General features: G+C 46.8%; 1 protein-coding gene across 3 annotated transcripts in view; it reads right to left on the bottom strand.

Annotated features, from left to right (window-relative positions):
- Positions 1 to 18,793, bottom strand: part of LOC140398332 (ATP-dependent RNA helicase DDX42-like) — a 213,141-nt gene that overhangs the window by 117,748 nt on the left and 76,600 nt on the right. For 2 of the 3 annotated variants that reach the window (XM_072486910.1, XM_072486911.1), the window contains 3 exons: positions 12,253 to 12,399; positions 11,354 to 11,458; positions 8,587 to 8,706 (listed from right to left, as the gene is read on the bottom strand). In XM_072486910.1, the coding sequence (XP_072343011.1) occupies positions 8,587 to 8,706; positions 11,354 to 11,458; positions 12,253 to 12,399 (372 nt within the window). Of the gene's footprint in view, positions 1 to 8,586; positions 8,707 to 11,353; positions 11,459 to 12,252; positions 12,427 to 18,793 lie in introns of all 3 variants that reach the window. The other variant, XM_072486909.1, reaches the window with a different exon arrangement.

Below are 18,793 nucleotides of genomic sequence, written 5' to 3'. Positions count from 1 at the left end.
ATTGGTAGAACATAGAACCAAGTTTCCTTCACTCCTATGCCTCAGCCCTTCTTGCAGCATTTCTGACACCATTTATCGAGTGGCCTCACTGCTCACTTTGTTCCAATTTGTTCGAAATTAGAGGCAGCTTTGGTCCTGAGTTCAGACCAATGAGAATGGAGGATAACACTGAGACAAATGCTTCTTTTGGGGCAAACTAATACAAGGAGGAAGCATATGGTCCAATCAAAGCAAAACCAATGCAACATAAACTATGACCACCTTCCCAACTAAATCACACTGTTATCATTGGTTATAAGCTGTTCTGTACATGGGGTGCCAAGCATACCGGCAGACATACCATGTTCCTTCTGCAGCAAGGATAACTAATGTGGAAACTTAACAAGGCCGTTTTGCAGCCTCATGGGATACATGACATAAAGTCTAAAAGGATCCCATTGTGAATTTCTTTACTACCTCATTAATTCAGTCAGCAGACAGATGGCCCCCTGTAACGTGATTACATTGTCTTGAGTTTAATCGATCTCTTGACGAGATTAATTCAGTTTGTATGGTGAAAAGTGTGAGGTTATGAACTTTGAAAGGAGGGATATAGGCATAGACTATTTTCTAAATGGGGAAATGCTTCAGAAAGCAGAAGCACAAAAGGACTTGGGAGTCCTTGTTCATGATTCTCTTCAGGTTAATGTGAAAGTTCAGTCGGCAGTTAAGAAGGCAAATACAAAGTTAGCATTCATGTCAAGAGGGCTAGAATACAAGACCAGGGATGTACTTCTGAGGCTCTATAAGGCTCTGGTCAGACCCCATTTGGAGTATTGTGAGCAGTTTTGGATCCCGTATCTAAGGAACGATGTGCTGGCCTTGGAAAGGGTCCAGAGGAGGTTCACAAGAATGATCCCTGGAATGAAGAACTGGTCATATGAGGAACGTTTGGGGACTCTGGGTCTGTCCTCGTTGGGAGTTTAGAAGGATGAGAGGGGATCTTATTGAAACTTACAAGATACTGCGAGGCCTGGATAGTGTGGACGTGGAGGGGATGTTTCCACTTGTAGGAAAAACTAGAACCAGAGAACACCATCTCAGACTAAAGGGGCGATCCTTTAAAACAGAGATGAGGAGGAATTTCTTCATCCAGAGGGTGGTGAATCTGTGGAACTCTTTTCCGCAAAAGGCTGTGGAGGCCAATTCACTGAGTGTATTTAAGACAGAGATAATAGGTTCTTGATTAATAAGGGGATCAGGGGTTATGGGGAGGAGGCAGGAGAATGGGGATGAGAAAGTATCAACCATGATTGAATGGTGGAGCAGACTCGATGGGCCGAGTGGCCCAATTCTGCTCCTATGTCTTCTGGCCTTATTTACACACATACCATTGTTCAATAACAGTACCATCGAAGCCAATGATGTCAGTCGATTAGCATGGCCTTTGTATTGCTAATGTATATTAATCTCTGTACAATTACTGCAGTAGACATTGACGTCATCTGATCACCCCTTCATTGTATTGGAATCGTACCTTTGTCTCTGTGTAAGCCAACTGAAAAGCTCAGCAATTACCAATGTATCACCTGGGGGAGGGGTTCTTCTGTGTATAAAGATCTCTACGTCCATCACGTTCCTCAGAGTGTGCCTGCTGTGACCCTCGATTCCAGCAGCCTCTCTCCTTGTGACAAGTAAAATCATTTAACCTTCACCTGTGTTGTTATCTGTTAAACTTCTTTCAGTCTAAAAGTCTGACTTGTATGTTAAAGATTTCAACACTACTCCCACCACCTTTCTCAATGGGCTGTGCCCATCCAATACCTGTAAATTTTCTCGGGACAGGTACAAATGCAGATACCACAGCCAGCTAGAATGGAACAGAATCCAGGTACCACAGCCAGTTAGAATGGAACAGAATCCAGGTACCACAGCCGGCTAGAATGGAACAGAATCCAGGTACCACAGCCGGTTAGAATGGAACAGAATCCAGATACCACAGCCGGCTAGAATGCAACAGAATCCAGGAACCAAAGCCGATTAGAATGGAACAGAATCCAGGTACCACAGCCGGCTAAAATGGAAGAGAATTCAGGTACCACAGCCGGCGAGAATGGAACAGAATCCACTACCACAGCCAGCTAGAATGGAACAGAATCAAGGTACCACAGCCGGCTAGAATGGAACAGAATCCACTACCACAGCGAGCTAGAATGGAACAGAATCCAGGTACCACGTCGGCTAGAATGGAACAGAATCCAAGTACAGCCGGCTTAGAATGGAACAGAATCCAGGTACCACAGCCGGCTAGAATGGAACAGAATCCAGGTATCAGTCGGCGAGAATGTAACAAGAAACCAGGTACCACAGCCGGCTAGAATGGAACAGAATCCAGGTACCACAGCCGACTAGAATGGAACAGAATCCACTACCACAGCCGGTTAGAATGGAACAGAATCAAGGTACCACAGCCGGCTAGAAAGGAACAGAATCCAGGTACCACGTCGGCAAGAATGGAACAGAATCCAAGTAGTACAGCCGGCTAGAATAGAACAGAATCCAGGTACCACACCGGCTAGAATGGAACAGAATCCAAGTAGTACAGCCGGTTTAGAATGGAACAGAATCCAGGTACCACAGCCGGCGAGAATGGAACAGAATCCACTACCACAGCCAGCTAGAATGGAACAGAATCAAGGTACCACAGCCGGCTAGAATGGAACAGAATCCAGGTACCACGTCGGCTAGAATGGAACAGAATCCAAGTACAAAGAACAAAGAAATGTACAGCACAGGAACAGGCCCTTCGGCCCTCCAAGCCCGTGCCGACCGTACTGCCCGACTAAACTACAATCTTCTACACTTCCTGGGTCCGTATCCTTCTATTCCCATCCTATTCATATATTTGTCAAGATGCCCCTTAAACGTCCCTATCGTCCCTGCTTCCACTACCTCCTCCGGCAGTGAGTTCCAGGCACCCACTACCCTCTGCGTAAAAAACTTGCCTCGTACATCTACTCTAAACCTTGCCCCTCTCACCTTAAACCTATGCCCCCTAGTAATTGACCCCTCTACCCTGGGGAAAAGCCTCTGACTATCCACTCTGTCTATGCCCCTCATAATTTTGTATACCTCTATCAGGTCGCCCCTCAACCTCCTTCGTTCCAGTGAGAACAAACCGAGTTTATTCAATCGCTCCTCATAGCTTATGCCCTCCATACCAGGCAACATTCTGGTAAATCTCTTCTGCACCCTCTCTAAAGCCTCCACATCCTTCTGGTAGTGTGGCGACCAGAATTGAACACTATACTCCAAGTGTGGCCTAACTAATGTTCTATACAGTACAGCCGGCTTAGAATGGAACAGAATCCAGGTACCACAGCCGGCTAGAATGGAACAGAATCCAGGTATCAGTCGGCGAGAATGTAACAAGAAACCAGGTACCACAGCCGGCTAGAATGGAACAGAATCCAGGTACCACAGCCGACTAGAATGGAACAGAATCCACTGCCACAGCCGGTTAGAATGGAACAGAATCAAGGCACCACAGCCGGCTAGAATGGAACAGAATCCACTACCACAGCCGGTTAGAATGGTACAGAATCCAGGTACCACAGTCGGCTAAAATGGAACAGAATCCAGCTACCACAGCCGGCTAGAATGGAACAGAATCCACGTACCACAGCCAGCTAGAATGGAACAGAATCCAGGTACGACGCCTGCTAGAATGGAACAGAATCCAGGTACCACAGCTGGCTAGAATGGAACAGAATCCACTCCCACAGCCGGTTAGAATGGAACAGAATCCAGGTACCACAGCCGGCTAGAATGGAACAGAATCCAGGTACCACAGCCGGCTAGAATGGGACAGAATCCAGGTACCACAGCCGTTGTTTAGTTGTGAGTTTAACTAAGCAAAAATCTTTTTGTAAATGTTGTTATGACTATTTCTAACTATATAAATGTAATCTTGAGTGTTTAAGTTTTCTTTACTTTTAAAAAATGTTTTAATTTAATATTTAAATTCTCCGAAAAGTGGTATCTGAATTCTTCAGTTCTTCTGTGTGGAGTCTGCACGTTCTCTTCGTGTCTTCGTAGGTTTCCTTCGGGTGCTCCTGTTTCCTCCCACAGTCCAAAAATGTACAGGTTAGATGGACTGAACAAAGAACAGTACAGCACAGGAACAGGCCCTTCGGCCCTCCAGCCCATGCCGACCATGCTGCCCGACTAAACTACAGTCTTCTACACTTCCTGGGTCAGTATCCCTGTATTCCCATCCTATTCATGTATTTGTCAAGATGCCCCTTAAATGTCACTATCGTCCCTGATTCCACCACCTCCTCCGGCAGCGAGTTCCAGGCACCCACTACCCTCTGCGTAAAAAACTTGCCTCGTACATCTACTCTAAACCTTGCCCCTCGCACCTGGCCGTGCTAAATTGCCCGTTAGTGTCCAAAAGATTAGGTGGGGTTACTGGATTGTGGGGATAGGGTGGAGGCGTGGTCTTAAGTAGGATGCTCTTTCCAAGGGCTGGTGCAGACTTCATGGGCCAAAGGGCCTCCTTCTGCCTGTAAATTCAATGATTATCACAAGAAAGTACAAATTGCAAATCGTTGTGATAGCTTGATCATGTTTCCCTTTGGGTTATGGTCAGCCCGGCAATTATCAGAACAGCCCGCTATCGTCTGTTGTTTCTCTCCCTCTCTTTTCTTTCATAGCAGGGCCGGTTTCACTCAGTTGGCCGGACAGCTGGTTCACGATGCAGAGTGAGACCAACAGTGCAGGTTCAATTCCTGTACTAGCTGAGGTTATTCATGAAAATCCTTCTCAACCTTGCAACTCGCCTGAGGTGTGTTGATCCTCAGGTTAAATCGTACCAGTCAGTTCTCCCCTAAAAGGGGAAAGCAGCCTATGATCACCTGGGACTATAATTTTTTTCTATTTGCGACCTTTCAATCTACAGGAACCATTCCAAAATGAATAGAATTTTGGAAGATGACCTCCTCCTTCTACACACTGGGACGTTGATCATCAGGGGCGAGATTCTCCGACCCCCCTGCCGAGTCGGAGAATCGCCGGGGGCTGGCGTGAATCCCGCCCCTGCCGGTTGCCGAATTCTCCGGCACCGGATATTCGGCGGGGGCGGGAATCACGCCGCACCGGTTGGCGGCCCCCCCTGCGATTCTCTGGCCCGGATGGGCCGAAGTCCCGCTGCTAAAATGCCTCTTCCGCCGGCGTAGATTAAACCACCTACCTTACCGGCGGGACAAGGCGGCGCGGGCGGGCTCCGGGGTCCTGGGGGGGGGGGGGGGGGGGGCGCGCGGGGCGATCTGGCCCCGGGGGTTGCCCCCACGGTGGCCTGGCCCGCACTCGGGGCCCACCGATCCGCAGGCGGGCCTGTGCCGTGTGGGCACTCTTTTCCTTCCGCCTTCGCCACGGTCTCCACCATGGCGGAGGCGGAAGAGACTCCCTTCACTGCACATGCGCGGGAATGCCATCAGCGGCCGCTAACGCTCCCACGCATGCGCCGCCCGGAGATGTCATTTCCGCGCCAGCTGGCGGGGCACCAAAGGCCTTTTCCGCCAGCTAGCGGGGCAGAAATTCATCCGGCGCGGGCCTAGCCCCTTAAGATTGGGGCTCGGCCCCCCAAGATGCAGAGCATTCCGCACCTTTGGGGCGGCGCGATGCCCGACTGATTTGCGCCGTTTTGGGCGCCAGTCGGCGGACATCGCGCCGATACCGGAGAATTTCGCCCCTGGTCCATGGGATTTATTAATGTTCAATTCCATTAATTCCTCCAGTAGATGAGTTGTGATATGGATCAATCACAATCTAAGTGTACGATGGAGCAGGCTCAAGGGTCTACTTTTGTTCTAATATAATGCAACTGAAAAATTAAAGATCATGTTAATATCAGGACTGCCCAGCTTGCAGTCAAAGAACAGAATTCCCTTTGCAGTTTTCTGTAACACCAGAACAGCACATGAGCAGTTTAACCTACTCTCATCAAACAGTAGCATGACACATGAGATAGCCTTTCTAAGGATTTGCTGACCTGAAAATACCGCCTCCAATACCAATGCCGAGGATCCATCAACATTTTTAGGATCAAAGGCAACAAACACAGTAACTGACCTGCTCTCCTGTAGTTAATGATTTATCGAATCATACAATCGATACAGTGCACATGTGCGCGTTAGCCCACTGAGTCTGCCCTGGCCCTCCAAAAGAGCAACCTGCCTCCACCACCCTATCCTTGTAACCCCACCTAAGTTGCACATTGGGGACGGTGGGATTAAGCCGGAGCACCCGGAGGAAATCCATGCAGACACAAGGAGAATGTGTAAACTCCACACAGTCACACCAAGGCCGGAATTGAACCCGAGTCCCTGGCGCGGTGAGGCAGCAGTGCTAACCACTGTGCTACTATGCCACCCAATCATTCTAGAATCTTTTCTTCACTTCAGTTCTATCCTTAATGCCTCTTAAATACAAGTAATATCACAAACCTGAAGTCACAGACTCATTTACAGTACAGAAGGGGGCCATTTGGCCCATCAAGTCTATGGCAACCTATTGTAGGGCAATCCAGTCAGTTCCATTGCACTACTGTATCCCCGTAACCCTGCATCTCTTGCCAAAGCCTTAAATCAGTGTTGCCCCAGTCATTGTACTATCAGCTAGTGGAAAAGGTTTTTCCTTGTCCAAACCGGTCAATCTTGTACATTTCCATCAAATCTCCCTTCAATGTTCTTTTCTCCAAGGAGAACAATACTAGTTTGTCCAACGTAACCTTGTAGCTACAATCTTCCACCCTTAGAACCATTCTGGTACATCTCTGAATCCTTTCAAAGAACCACACATCTTCCTTAAATGTTATGACCAGAACCGGATGCAATACGCTAGCTGAGGCGTAAACAGAGCTTTTCAAGGTTCAGCATACCTTCCTTGCTTTTGTTTTCAATATCTCTATTCATGAAGCTGAAGATCCCATATACTTTGCCAATATGTCCGGCCACCTTCAAAGATCAATGCACATGCACCGCCAGGTTCCTCTGTCCCTGCATACTCTTTAAATCTATGCTATTTAGTCTATTTCTTCTCTCTATCCGTTCTGCCAAAATGCATCAATTCATACTTAATATTAATTTCCATCTGCCTCCCATCCTACTTTCTTTTTAAAAATTCATTTATGGGATGTGGGCATCTATTGTTAGGCCAGCATTTATTGCCTTTCAGAAGGTGGTTGGGAATTGCCTGCTTGAACCGCTGTTGTTCCAGGATTTTGACCCAGTGACAGTGAAGGAAAAGAGATATATTTCCATGTCGGGGTGGTGAATGACTTGGAGGGGAACCTCCAGGTGGTGGGGTTCCCAGATATCTGCTGCTCTTATCCTTCTAGATGGTAGTGATTGTGGGTTAGGCAGGTGCTGCCTAAGGAACCTTGGTGAGTTACTGCAGTGCATCTTGTAGATGGTACACAGAGCTGCCACTATTCGTTGGTGATGGATTGAATGTTTATGGAGGGGGTAGCAATCAAGCGGACTGTTTTGTCCTGGATAGGGTCAAGCTTCTTGAATGTTGTAGGGCAGCACGGTAGCATTGTGGATAGCACAATTGCTACACAGCTCCAGGGTCCCAGGTTCGATTCCGACTTGGGTCACTGTCTGTGCGGAGTCTGCACATCCTCCCCGTGTGTGTGTGGGTTTTCTCCGGGTGCTCCGGTTTCCTCCCACAGTCTAAAGATGTGCAGGTTAGGTGGATTGGCCATGATAAATTGTCCTTCGTGTCCAAAATTGCCCTTAGTGTTGGGTAGGGTTACTGGGTTATGGGGATAGGGTGGAGGTGTTGACCTTGGGTAGGGTGCTCTTTCCAAGAGCCGGTGCAGACTCGATGGGCCGAATGGCCTCCTTCTGCACTGTAAATTCTATGATGATGAGCTGCACCCATCCAGGCAAGTGGGGAGCATTCCATTACGTTCCTCACTTGTGCTTTGTAGATGGTGGATAAGCTCTTTTTGGGGTGGGGGGTGTGATGGTGGATAAGCTCTTGGGGGGGGGGGGGGGGGTCCTACTCGCTGTAGGAATCCTAGCCTTTGACCTAACCTGGTAGCCAGTTTTTATATGGCAAGTTCAGTTCAGTTTTTGATCAATGGTAACCCCCAGGATGTTGATTGTGGGAGATTCAGCGATGGTAATGGCATTGAATGTCAAGGGGCGGTGGTTAGATCCTCTCTTGTAGGAGATGAATAGTGTCTGGCACTTGTGTGGCATAACGTAACTTGCCACTTGTCAGCCCAAGCCTGGATATTGTCCAGGTCTTGCTGCATTTAGACATTATCTGAGGAGTCGTGAATGTTGTGCAGTTATCTGCGAACATCCTCACTTCTGTGTTTATGATGGAAGGGAGATCATTGATGAAGCAGCTGAAGATGGTTTCACTGTTTCAGGCGATTCATATCATCTTCATTTTTTGTCACTCTTCCAAGTTTACAATCCAAGATACAAGTCATGTGAAAATGGAAATGAGAGTAGTATTTATAAGGTAGCTATTTCAACCGTCTTGCATAAAAGGAAGACGGTGTATGTGAAATGTTCAGACTATTACCTGACACTGTATTGGTGTTGGCTGTGTGTATTCCGACTTTCGGATCTGGTGCATCAACTGCTCATCAAAGCCAAAGTGAGCAAAACTACTGCAAGGTTTTGGAGGGTCCGCACCAGAGACCTGTGGAGGAAGAAATTCTGTTACGTTAAATACGGTTCAAATTAAGAGTATTGCACATAAATTCAGCTAGACAATTTTAGAACAAACATTTTTGATGATTTTTTTCTCAATTGCATGTTTGTGAGCATGTTACTCTTCCGTAAGCTGTGGAATGTGTACACCTAAAACACTGAAATACCAATTCCAGCAAGACAAGAAACAATATTCTATGCAACTACTTGAGCACTGCAGAGATACTGGGCGGGATTCTCCCCTACCCGGCGGGACGGAGTGGCGTGAACCACTCTGGCGTCGGGCCGCCCCAAAGGTGCGGAATCCTCCGCACATTCAGGGGCTAGGCCCGCCCCGGAGTGGTTTGTGCCCCGCCAGCTGGCAGGAAAGGGGCTTGGCGCCACGCCAGCCGGGGCTGAAGGGACTCCGCCAGCCGGCGCAGGTCCGCGCATGCACTGGAGCGTCAGCATCTGCTGACGTCATCCCCGTGCACACGCACATGGAGTCACTTCCGCACCGGGAATGGCGGATAACCACGGCATCCGGTGGGGAATGAATAGAGTGCCCCCCACGGCACAGGTCCGCCCGCGGATCGGTGGGCCCCGACCATGGGCCAAGCCACCGTGGGGGCACATCCCAGGGCCAGGTCCCTCCCCGACCACCTCAATAACCCTGGAGGCCGCTCGTGCTGCCAGGTCCTGCCGGTAAGGGCCCAACTCCAATTTATGCCGGCGGGACAGGCTACAGGCGGGCGAAACTTCGGCTCATCGCGGGCCGGAGAATTTGGGCGGCCCCGGGGCCCATTGAGCCGCGCCGGAGCCCGCCATTCGCCGAGGGGGGCTGCGCGACTCACGCACGCCAGTTTTTGGGGGGGTGGGAGAATTCGGAGGCCGGCGGGGGCAGGATTCACGCCGCCCCCCCCCCCCCCCCGGCGATTTTCCGACCCGGCGGGGGGTCGGAGAATCTCGCCCACTATAGCAAACATGTACCTGTGCAGGATGACAAAAAGCAGACTGCAGACTTGAACTATCCAGGCAGAGCCATCAGTTTTCTGTTACCAGTGGAAATTTAATTTAAAAAGACTGCATGCACTGTGGTGCAGTCATATGTGCATGGATAAACCTGAAGGCAGTCTCTCACAATTTGCCAGTTTACTGGACAGCTGGTTCGTGACAGGAGTGATGCCAACACCGCTGGTTCAATTCCCGTACCGGCTGAGATTATTTATGAAGGCTCTGCCTTCTCAACCTTGGCCCGCGTAGGAGGTGTGGTGACCCTCAGGTTAAATCACCACCAGCCAGCTCTCAAAGGGAAGGGTTCCCGATGGTTCTCTAGGACTGGGATGACATTTACATTCCTTTTAACCAGTCACAATGGTGCTATACCAAATCTCACTGTCAAGACCAATTTCTAAAGAATAGGCAACTGGAATCTAACTAGTATGGCGGAATGGAACCAATATGTTCAACTCAATCAACTTTATCTTGTTACAAACTTAGCTGTTTTTTTAAAGTTAATGTTCCTTTAACGATTCTAAAATATTTGTTTCATATCGCAGAAGTGCAGAAGAGGCCATTCACCCCATGGTCGCTGCACTGGCTCTCTGAATTCACTTAGTGCCATTCTCTTGCCTCCACCACATAATCCTCCACCCATTCATCCTCTCCACCAACAATCTTTTCAACCTGAGCAGGTTTCAAAATACAGCTCACCTTCTGGAAGCTCCAAAGGAAGAATCTAATCATATTATACTGGACCACAGAGTGCTAAAGGCTGCACTGGCCGTTTGGTCATAGAAAATGGCAGATGTAATTCCCAGCCAAAGTCAATGGCTGCCTCTTCCAAATATTCTGAAGCTGTACATAGACTGCATATTTCAAACACTTAAGCCTACATTATTCTTTATCACACAATGAGATTGTGCAGGGGTTTAATCCATTTAGCAGATCTTGGTCTTTTATATTCTTTACACAACAGTATAGCAATACCGTTACACCATTGACCCCCTATAAACGTGTACCTAATGGTTTTTTCGATCAATACTTTGATGAAACAAACCAGAGAATGGGCTATTCTAGACTGGGTACTGTACAAGGAGAAAAGATTGAAAAATGGATGAGAAAGGTGGCACAGCGGTTAGCATTGCTGCCTCACAGCGCCAGGGACCTGGGTTTAATTCTGGCCTTGGGTGACTGCCTGTGTGGAGTTTGCACATTCTCCCAGTGTCTGCCTGGATTTCCTCCGGGTGCTCTGGTTTCCTATCACAGTCCAAAGATGTGCAGGTTTGGTGGATCGGCCATGCTAAATTGCCCCTTAAGTGTCCAAAGGTTAGGTGGGGTTACGGGGATAGGGCAAGGTAGTGGACCCAGGGAGGGTGTTCTTTCAGAGGGTGGTTGCAGATTTGATGGGCCGCATGACCTTCTTTTGCACTGTAGGGATTCTATGATTCTATTCTATGATTCTAACATGACCATTCACATGACACTAAACTGGTCAGAGACAACCTTCAGTAGTTTGATCAACCTCAACCAAACTGCTACTTGAGTTCTAAGATTAGATGCAGACCAAACTGACATTTTTAGTAAAACTCAGCATTTTGCTAACTGCCTGTCAAAATAATAATGTAAAGCATTAGTAGATGGAATTCCATACTTACTCTCAAGTTCAGTTTCTGCCGGAGTTCAGCTAATGGTATGAGTGAAAGTTTCACCAATTCTTCATGCTCAATGTAGAAATTCTTCTCAAATGGCTGGTACTCAATCTAAAAGATTTACAAGTTACAAGTCATTTCAACAGAATGCTTAAAGTGACAAATTACTAAAATCTGATGTTGATCTTTTGTCAAAAATGTTCTCGTCTGTTTCCTGGATTGGATGCAGTTTTATAATAATATCCAATGATGTTATACATTCACTAAACAGCACAAAATCTCCAGATTAGTGAGAACCGCCTGAAGGTAAGAAGGATTGAGCAGTCTCAGAAGATTGGTCTTTATTATAATGTGAGGAGCAAAACCCTCTTAGTCCAAATATGCTTTCAACAAATATGTCCACAAATTAAAGACTGGAGAGCTAGTTACAGCAGTGAGGTTTTACTTTTTGAGTTCGGAAAGAACTCAGATTGTGATAAGGCGCCACTGTTGACCACATGTTTAAGAACTTGAGTTTGGTACAGTTTCAATCCAGTTTTCCATGGATCCATTAACACAAACTGCTCATAATTCAATAATAACCAGGTTCTCTCAATAATGTCTCATAATGGCAAGTTGATGTGGATTTTTCTGAAAAAAAACTTAATTTTTCATGTCACTCTATTATCTTTGTCAGAAAGATAGTCAGCCGATCATAAATGTCACAACATTAATTGCCCCTCCAACAAATGCATTTCCTCATATCCATAGGGATGAGTTAAACATTCCAGGTGAAATCAAAGATCCAATCTGCCCCATCAGTCGAGGCTATTATTTACAGCAGACATCTGTCCAACAGGTTCATTTTCAAGGGGATCAACAGTCAGACATTGTACAACTAAGAACTTTTTCAGATTTCTGCTTACCTCCGTATGGTCAATAGAAGGCAATGGATCAATTACTTTTTTCTGTGGAGGTATGGGATTACCATCGCTGTCATATTCAATATCATCCTCCTCCTCCTGAATCACACCAGCGTTAGGATTTTCAGCCATGTACCGAAAGTAGGCTTCCTGCACATAAGTAATCCACAAGTCAAACTGGAGAGAGAACGCATCACTGCTCAGTGTACTGAACACTTCCTCGATCTAGATCAACCCCTGAAAAATACAATACTTTCAAGCAGTATTCACTAAATAGATCAAATTGATTTAAGAGTATTGAACACACAAAAAAACCTATGAATAGGGCAAAAAGTCTTTGGTAGGGCACTCACTCTGAAAGGACAGGCATTGAAACCAGTTTGCAGTGCCAGTCACCTGCCGCAAAACACTGGTAGTTGTTCATTGAGGGCAAGGATTTTCTCCATGAATTGTGTGCAGTATAATCATCATCCTGTGCTTTCTAAATGCACAGTGCACTCACACAATCAGGTGAATATTCTGTGTGCGCTTTCTCTTGATGTTATTATTCTCTCCTTTTCAATGATCCCTTTTTATCCTGCAATTAATTTTTATCCACACTATTAATTTGTTTCTCCTGTTCTCCTTTTGAAGACATCTTTTCTGCTCCTATTTCCATCCATTCCGAGCTACATTATCTATTATTTCTGGTTATTGCTCTGGCTATCATTATGTACACCCTCTATCCTTGGGGATCAGCAGCAGTATGGAATGCAAGCAGCATCACAGTAGAACTTGTTTAGTTAATGGAAGGACAGGACCAGTGTGCTGATTCCCTGACTGTCCCAGTGACAGAATGATACACCCTGGCTTTCATGATACTGACAAATGTCAAAAAAGGGCAATTAAAATCACTCTAAATCAGCTGTTGCAAAAACTGCTATATTTTTTTAAAACGCTCGAAAGATGGAACTTTGTAAGGTTGTCAGAACAGTACCATCAAATGAACTTGGAAGTACTTTGGATCTAGTCAGTAAGCAGATTTAAAAAAACACATGGCAAATTGCTCACTTGGTTTGTTGTAAAACCCAGAAACAATTTTACTTTACAATATAAGCCATATAATTGTGTCACACAAACATTTTGGGAATCTGCAGTCACAGGAGGAAACAATTTGTGGTTTCTATGTGTGTTCTGAAAGAAGAACCACTCTTGAAACAACAGCTACATACTGACTGGATCAGCCATACAGTTCCAGCATTTTCTGTCCCCCCCCCCCACCACCACACACACACAATTTGCTCCTTCGGCATTATTTAGTTCTACTGCTCTCCCTACTCCACATTTCCGTTACTTCAGCCACGTTTTTCCCTCCTTTCTAATAAGCCCAGGTCTATACCTCCTCTCCTTCAACAGAACATCTCCCCATACTTTTCCCTCAAATATTTTGGTCTTTTCTCACTTCATACCCATCTGCCCCTTTTCCAAAACACCACCAATTTGCTCAGCCACTTCGGTCCCTCCCTCTCCCCTTCAGTCTCATAGGGTTGGATTTTTGTGGAGGGACCTTTTAAAAATAATGGATGGGATCTGGATCTGATGTTCCACCCTGATTTCCAGCACACATTTTCATGGGTAGGGGATAGGGTGTGAAGCACACATGGGGGAATCCCAAACTCAGCTGGGCCATTTAAATTTAGTGCTCAGGACAAGCAGAAGTGATTTTCACTCCAGGAATGGTCACAACTTGCAGTACATGTGCCACAACTTTGTGATGGAGCCATAAATGCTGGTGAAGAGTGTATAAATTATGTTGAACTGCTGAGCTGTCCAGAGGTTTAAATCCCATGCGTGTTAAATTTTGAAAGAAAAACTGCCTGTCTATGACTCAGTGATAAAAAAAACTGTTGCAGGGGTTTCAATGGATGTTTGTTGCTATAACCTTAAGGGCTACCACTGTACATTATTATGGCTTGAAGGTTTCCATAACCTGTCATTATAACAGTTGGGAGGGGAGATAGAGTAAAGCTTTCAAAAAAGCAAAGTAGTGCAGATGCTGGAATCTGAAACAATAAACAGAAAATACTGGAAAAAGTTAGCAGGTCTGACAACATCTATGGAGAGAGAAAAATAAATTTAAAGCACCCAATTCATTTTTCCCAGTTAAGGGGCAATTTAACGTGGTCAGTCTACCGATGCTGCACATCTTTAGGTTGTGGGGATGAGACCCACACAGACACCGGGATCGATCTTGGTTCCTGGCGCTGTGAGGCAGCAGTGCTAACCGTGCTGCCCCAGGAAAATAACTTAACGTTTCGAATTTGCATGACTCTTCTTCAGAGCTTATGGGAGGGAAAATGTGATGGATTATATACTGTACAAGCAGAGGTGGCGCAGAGTAGATCAGTAATTAGTGGGGGCTAGGAGAGATTGCCACAAAGATGTGCAGGTCATGAGACAGAGGAAGGCAGGAGAAGGTGCTAGTAGTGGTTTAAAGACTACTTGAATAATAAAGTTTAGTGCTCAGTGAAGGTGAAACTTAAGAACAAGTGCAGCACGGTAGCACAAGTGGTTAGCACTGTGGCTTCACAGCACCAGGGTCCCAGGTTCAATTCCCCGCTGGGTCACTGTCTGTGCGGAATCTGCACGTTCTCCCCGTGTCTGCGTGGGTTTCCTCCGGGTGCTCCGGTTTCCTCCCACAGTCCAAAGACGTGTAGGTTAAGTGGATTGGCCATGATAAACTGCCCTTGGTGACCAAAAACATTAGGAGGGGTTGTTGGATTACGGGGATAGGGTGGAAGTGAAGGTTTAAGTGGGTCGGTGCAGACTCGGTGGGCTGAATGGCCTCCTTCTGCACTGTATGTTCTATGTTCTATGGACGTGACAGTGACCTGGTGGGGGAGTTTTTTTTGCATTGGAACAAAAAAATGTTTTGGATATTTTAAAAAGGGTCACGATGGAGGAGAACGGTCAGTCTGAAGTTGCTGAACTCAAATGTTGAGTCCTGAGGGCTGTAATGTGTTTAATTGGTAGATGAGGTGCTACTGCTCCAGTTTAAATTGGATTTACTGGGCTATTGCAGCAGGCCAAGTACAGACATGTGGGCATAAGAGCAAGCTACAGAGCTGAAATACCAAGCGACAGGAAGGTCAGGGTCATTCCTGCGGGCTGAGCAAAGTTGTTCTGCAAAGCAGTCACCCAATCTGTATTTAGTCTCCCAATGTAGAAGAGACTGCATTGGGAACGACGAATACAGTAGAGCACATTTAAAAAAAATTTGTTCATGGGATGTTGGCATGTTGCCCATTCACGAGAGCATTTAAGTCAACCACATAATGCGGATCGGGAGTCACATATATGCCAGACCAGTTAAGGATGACAGATTTCCTTCCCTAGACGACACTAGTGAACTATTTAGCGAAATTGAAGGAGGTTGCTTCACCTGAAAGGAGTGTTTGGGGCCTTGAACAGTGAGGAGGTGAAGGGGCAGGTGTCGCACTTTCTGCTATTGCAACGGAAGATGCTATGGGAATGGGACGAGAAAGGAGTGGTGACCCAGCGGTCCATGTGAAATGCTGATGGTGGGGTGAGGGGAAGGTGTGTTTATTGGTGGCATTATGCTGGACTAGGCAGAAATAGCAGAGGATGATCCTTTGAATGTGGAGGCTGGCAGGGTGGAAAGTGAGGAAAAAAGGGGACACTGTCATCGTTCTGGGAGGGAGGGGAAGGAGTGAGGACAGAAGTAAGCAGACATGTCAGAAGCATCATTTGCGATGGTGGCATAATCGGAACAGATGCGATGGAGGCGAAGAAACTGGGAGAATTGGAAGATGCCTTACAAGGAGTGGGGTGTAAGAAACTGTAGCCGAGGTAGCTGTGGGAATTGGTGTGTTTGTAATCCGTGGGCGGCAAGGTAGCACTGTTGCTTCACAGCGACAGGGACCCGGGTTCGATTCCCAGCTTGGGGTTCTGTGCGGAGTCTGCACGTTCTCCCAGTGTCTGCGTGGGTTTCCTCCGGGTTCCTCCCACTAGTCGCGAAAGACGTGCTTGTTGAGGTAAATTGGACATTCTGAATTCTCCCTCTGTGTACCCGAAGAAGCGCCAGAGTGTGGAGACTAGGGGATTTTCACAGTAACTTAATTGCAGTGTTAATGTAAGCCTACTTGTGACACTAATAAAGATTATTATTATTGTAATGAACATGGGTGGTCAGTCTATCACTGGAAATGGAAACAGAGAGGTCAAGAACGGGAAGGGAAGTGTCCGAGATGGACCATGTGAAGCTGCGAAAGGGGTGAAAATTGGAAGCAAAATCAATAAGGTTTTTCCAGGTCCAGACGAGAGCATGAAACAGCATTGATACAGTCATCGATGTAACAGAAAGAGAGTTGTGGGAGCGTGCCTGAGTCTGACTGGAAGAAGTTCTACAAAACCCACAAAAAGACAGGCATAACTGGGACCCAGACAGGTACCCATGGCCACACCGTATATTTGCAAGTGTGACAAGTTAATGGGGAAATTGTTGGGCGACAGAACAAGTTTAGCCAGGTGGAGGAAGGTGGTGGGCAGGGATTGTTTGGGCCTCTGCTCAAGGAAGATGCAGAGAGCCCTCAGACCTTCCTCGTGGGGGCTGGAGGTGTAGAAGGATTGGACATCCTTATGAAGAGGAGGCAGTTAGGACAAGGAAACTGGAAACTATTGATATGACGTAGAGCATCAGAAGAAACACAAATATAGGTGGGAAGAGACTTGGGCAAAGGGGAGAGATGATGGAGCTAAGAGAGGAAGAATTGAATTTTGTGGGGCAGGAACAGGTTGATACAGTTTGTCTACCACGGCTGTCCCGTATGTAGATTTTGGGAAAGTGGTAGAAGCGGGCTGTGCGAGGTTGGGGGACTATGAGCTAGGAAACTGGAATGAAGATCTCCGGAGACGTTGAGATCAGTGACAGTTCTGAAACAATGACTTGATGTTTGGTAATGGGGTCATGGTCCATGGGGAGTTTCTAAGAGTTGGCACTCAGCCTCTGCGAAGGTAGCGGTCAGTTTGATTGACAGCTATTAAGTGGATATTAAAGGATTACCTGTCTTTAATTTGGGGTTATGAATAAAAATGTTTATTTTTATACAGAATTAAACATTTGAGAGAATTTTAATGCATGGAATGTGCTTTCATGAATGAAAGTTTTTTTTAAAGAGTCAGAAATGTATCTCATTTAATCTCAGCATGGCTCCCAAGATCTGCACATAATGAATATTGGGTAAGTTGGGGGATAGAAGGACAAAGGAAGGCGAAGGGGTTGGGGGGAAGTTTAGCATGAGCTGTCACTAAGTTGGCATGGGGGGCTATGGGTTGAGGGAGGTCATGAGGTGAAATGGCATGGGATGGCATGATGGACCATTGGGGCGGGGTGGAGGGGCATGGGTTGGCACAGATAAGGCATTAGTCGGGGCATGGCGTGGTGAGGGCTAAAGGTCCTAATATTAAATAATAATTCACTGAGAAATGAGGTGGGCCTGGCATTGATCAGCCACCGTCGCCACTGCCAAACTGCTTTCGGAGTCAGTGGGCCCAACTCCAGCATGCACCCATCCCTCAGAATGAAGATCGCACCTTTAAAAGCATTTTTTCCCCGAGGCAGGCACGCCAAGCTGGGTTATTTAGTGACTCCAGTCACCTGCCTGTATTATGAAAATCCAGCCCAGTCTCTGTCCATCCCCATCTCATTGCTTCCTCTGTTCTTGTCCCAGACTGTTACTCCCTGCCACCATGTAGCTTCCCACTCTGCTGCTCCCTCCCTGTCATGTCAAACCCCACCCAGTCATAAATCTCCATTCCCATTCCACCCTGTCTGTCTCTCAGTCCCTCTCCATCCCTCCCTTCTTCCCTCTAACTATCAAATTCCCTCCCATATCCCCTCCATAAGTTCTGTGTTTCTTGCTCACTCTCCTCTTTCTCTTCCCCACCCTGCCTTCAGTGCGTCTGTTGTTATTTCTGCAATATTTCCCTCTTCCAATTGTTTTTACTTTATCATAGAATTTACAGTGCAGAAGGTGGCTATTCGGCCCATCGAGTCTGCACGGCCCTTCCAAAGAGCACCCTACTCAAGCCCACGTCTCTCCCCTATCCCTGTAACCCAGTAACTCCCACTTAACCTTTTTGGACACTAAAAGCAATTTAGCATGGCCAATCCACCTAACCCGCACATCTTTGGACTGTGGGAGGAAACCGGAGCACCAGGAGGAAACCCACGCAGACACGGGAGAACGTGCAGACTCCTTTAATCTTCTGCTTTTCTATACCTCACCTGCCGCCTTTCTTTCACTGCACGATTTCTCTCTCTTTTTTTCCTCCCTTTTCGCCGCCTCCTCTTCCTTTCGCCCCATAACCCCAAATTTTGTCGTGCTAATTTTTTAACATGCTAATTTCCTCCTGCACTCACCTCATTCATGCCGGTGCAGACTCGATGGGCCAAATGGCCTCCTTCTTGGAAGGATGTGGAGGCTTTAGAGAGGGTGCAGAAGAGATTTACCAGAATATTGCCTGGTATGGAGGGCATTAGCTA

The sequence above is a fragment of the Scyliorhinus torazame genome, chromosome 21 (assembly GCF_047496885.1).
Source record: "Scyliorhinus torazame isolate Kashiwa2021f chromosome 21, sScyTor2.1, whole genome shotgun sequence".
NCBI classification, from domain to species: Eukaryota; Metazoa; Chordata; class Chondrichthyes; order Carcharhiniformes; family Scyliorhinidae; genus Scyliorhinus; species Scyliorhinus torazame.
Note: the sequence above shows the minus strand (reverse complement) of the source record. Positions and strands in the feature narration are given on the sequence as shown.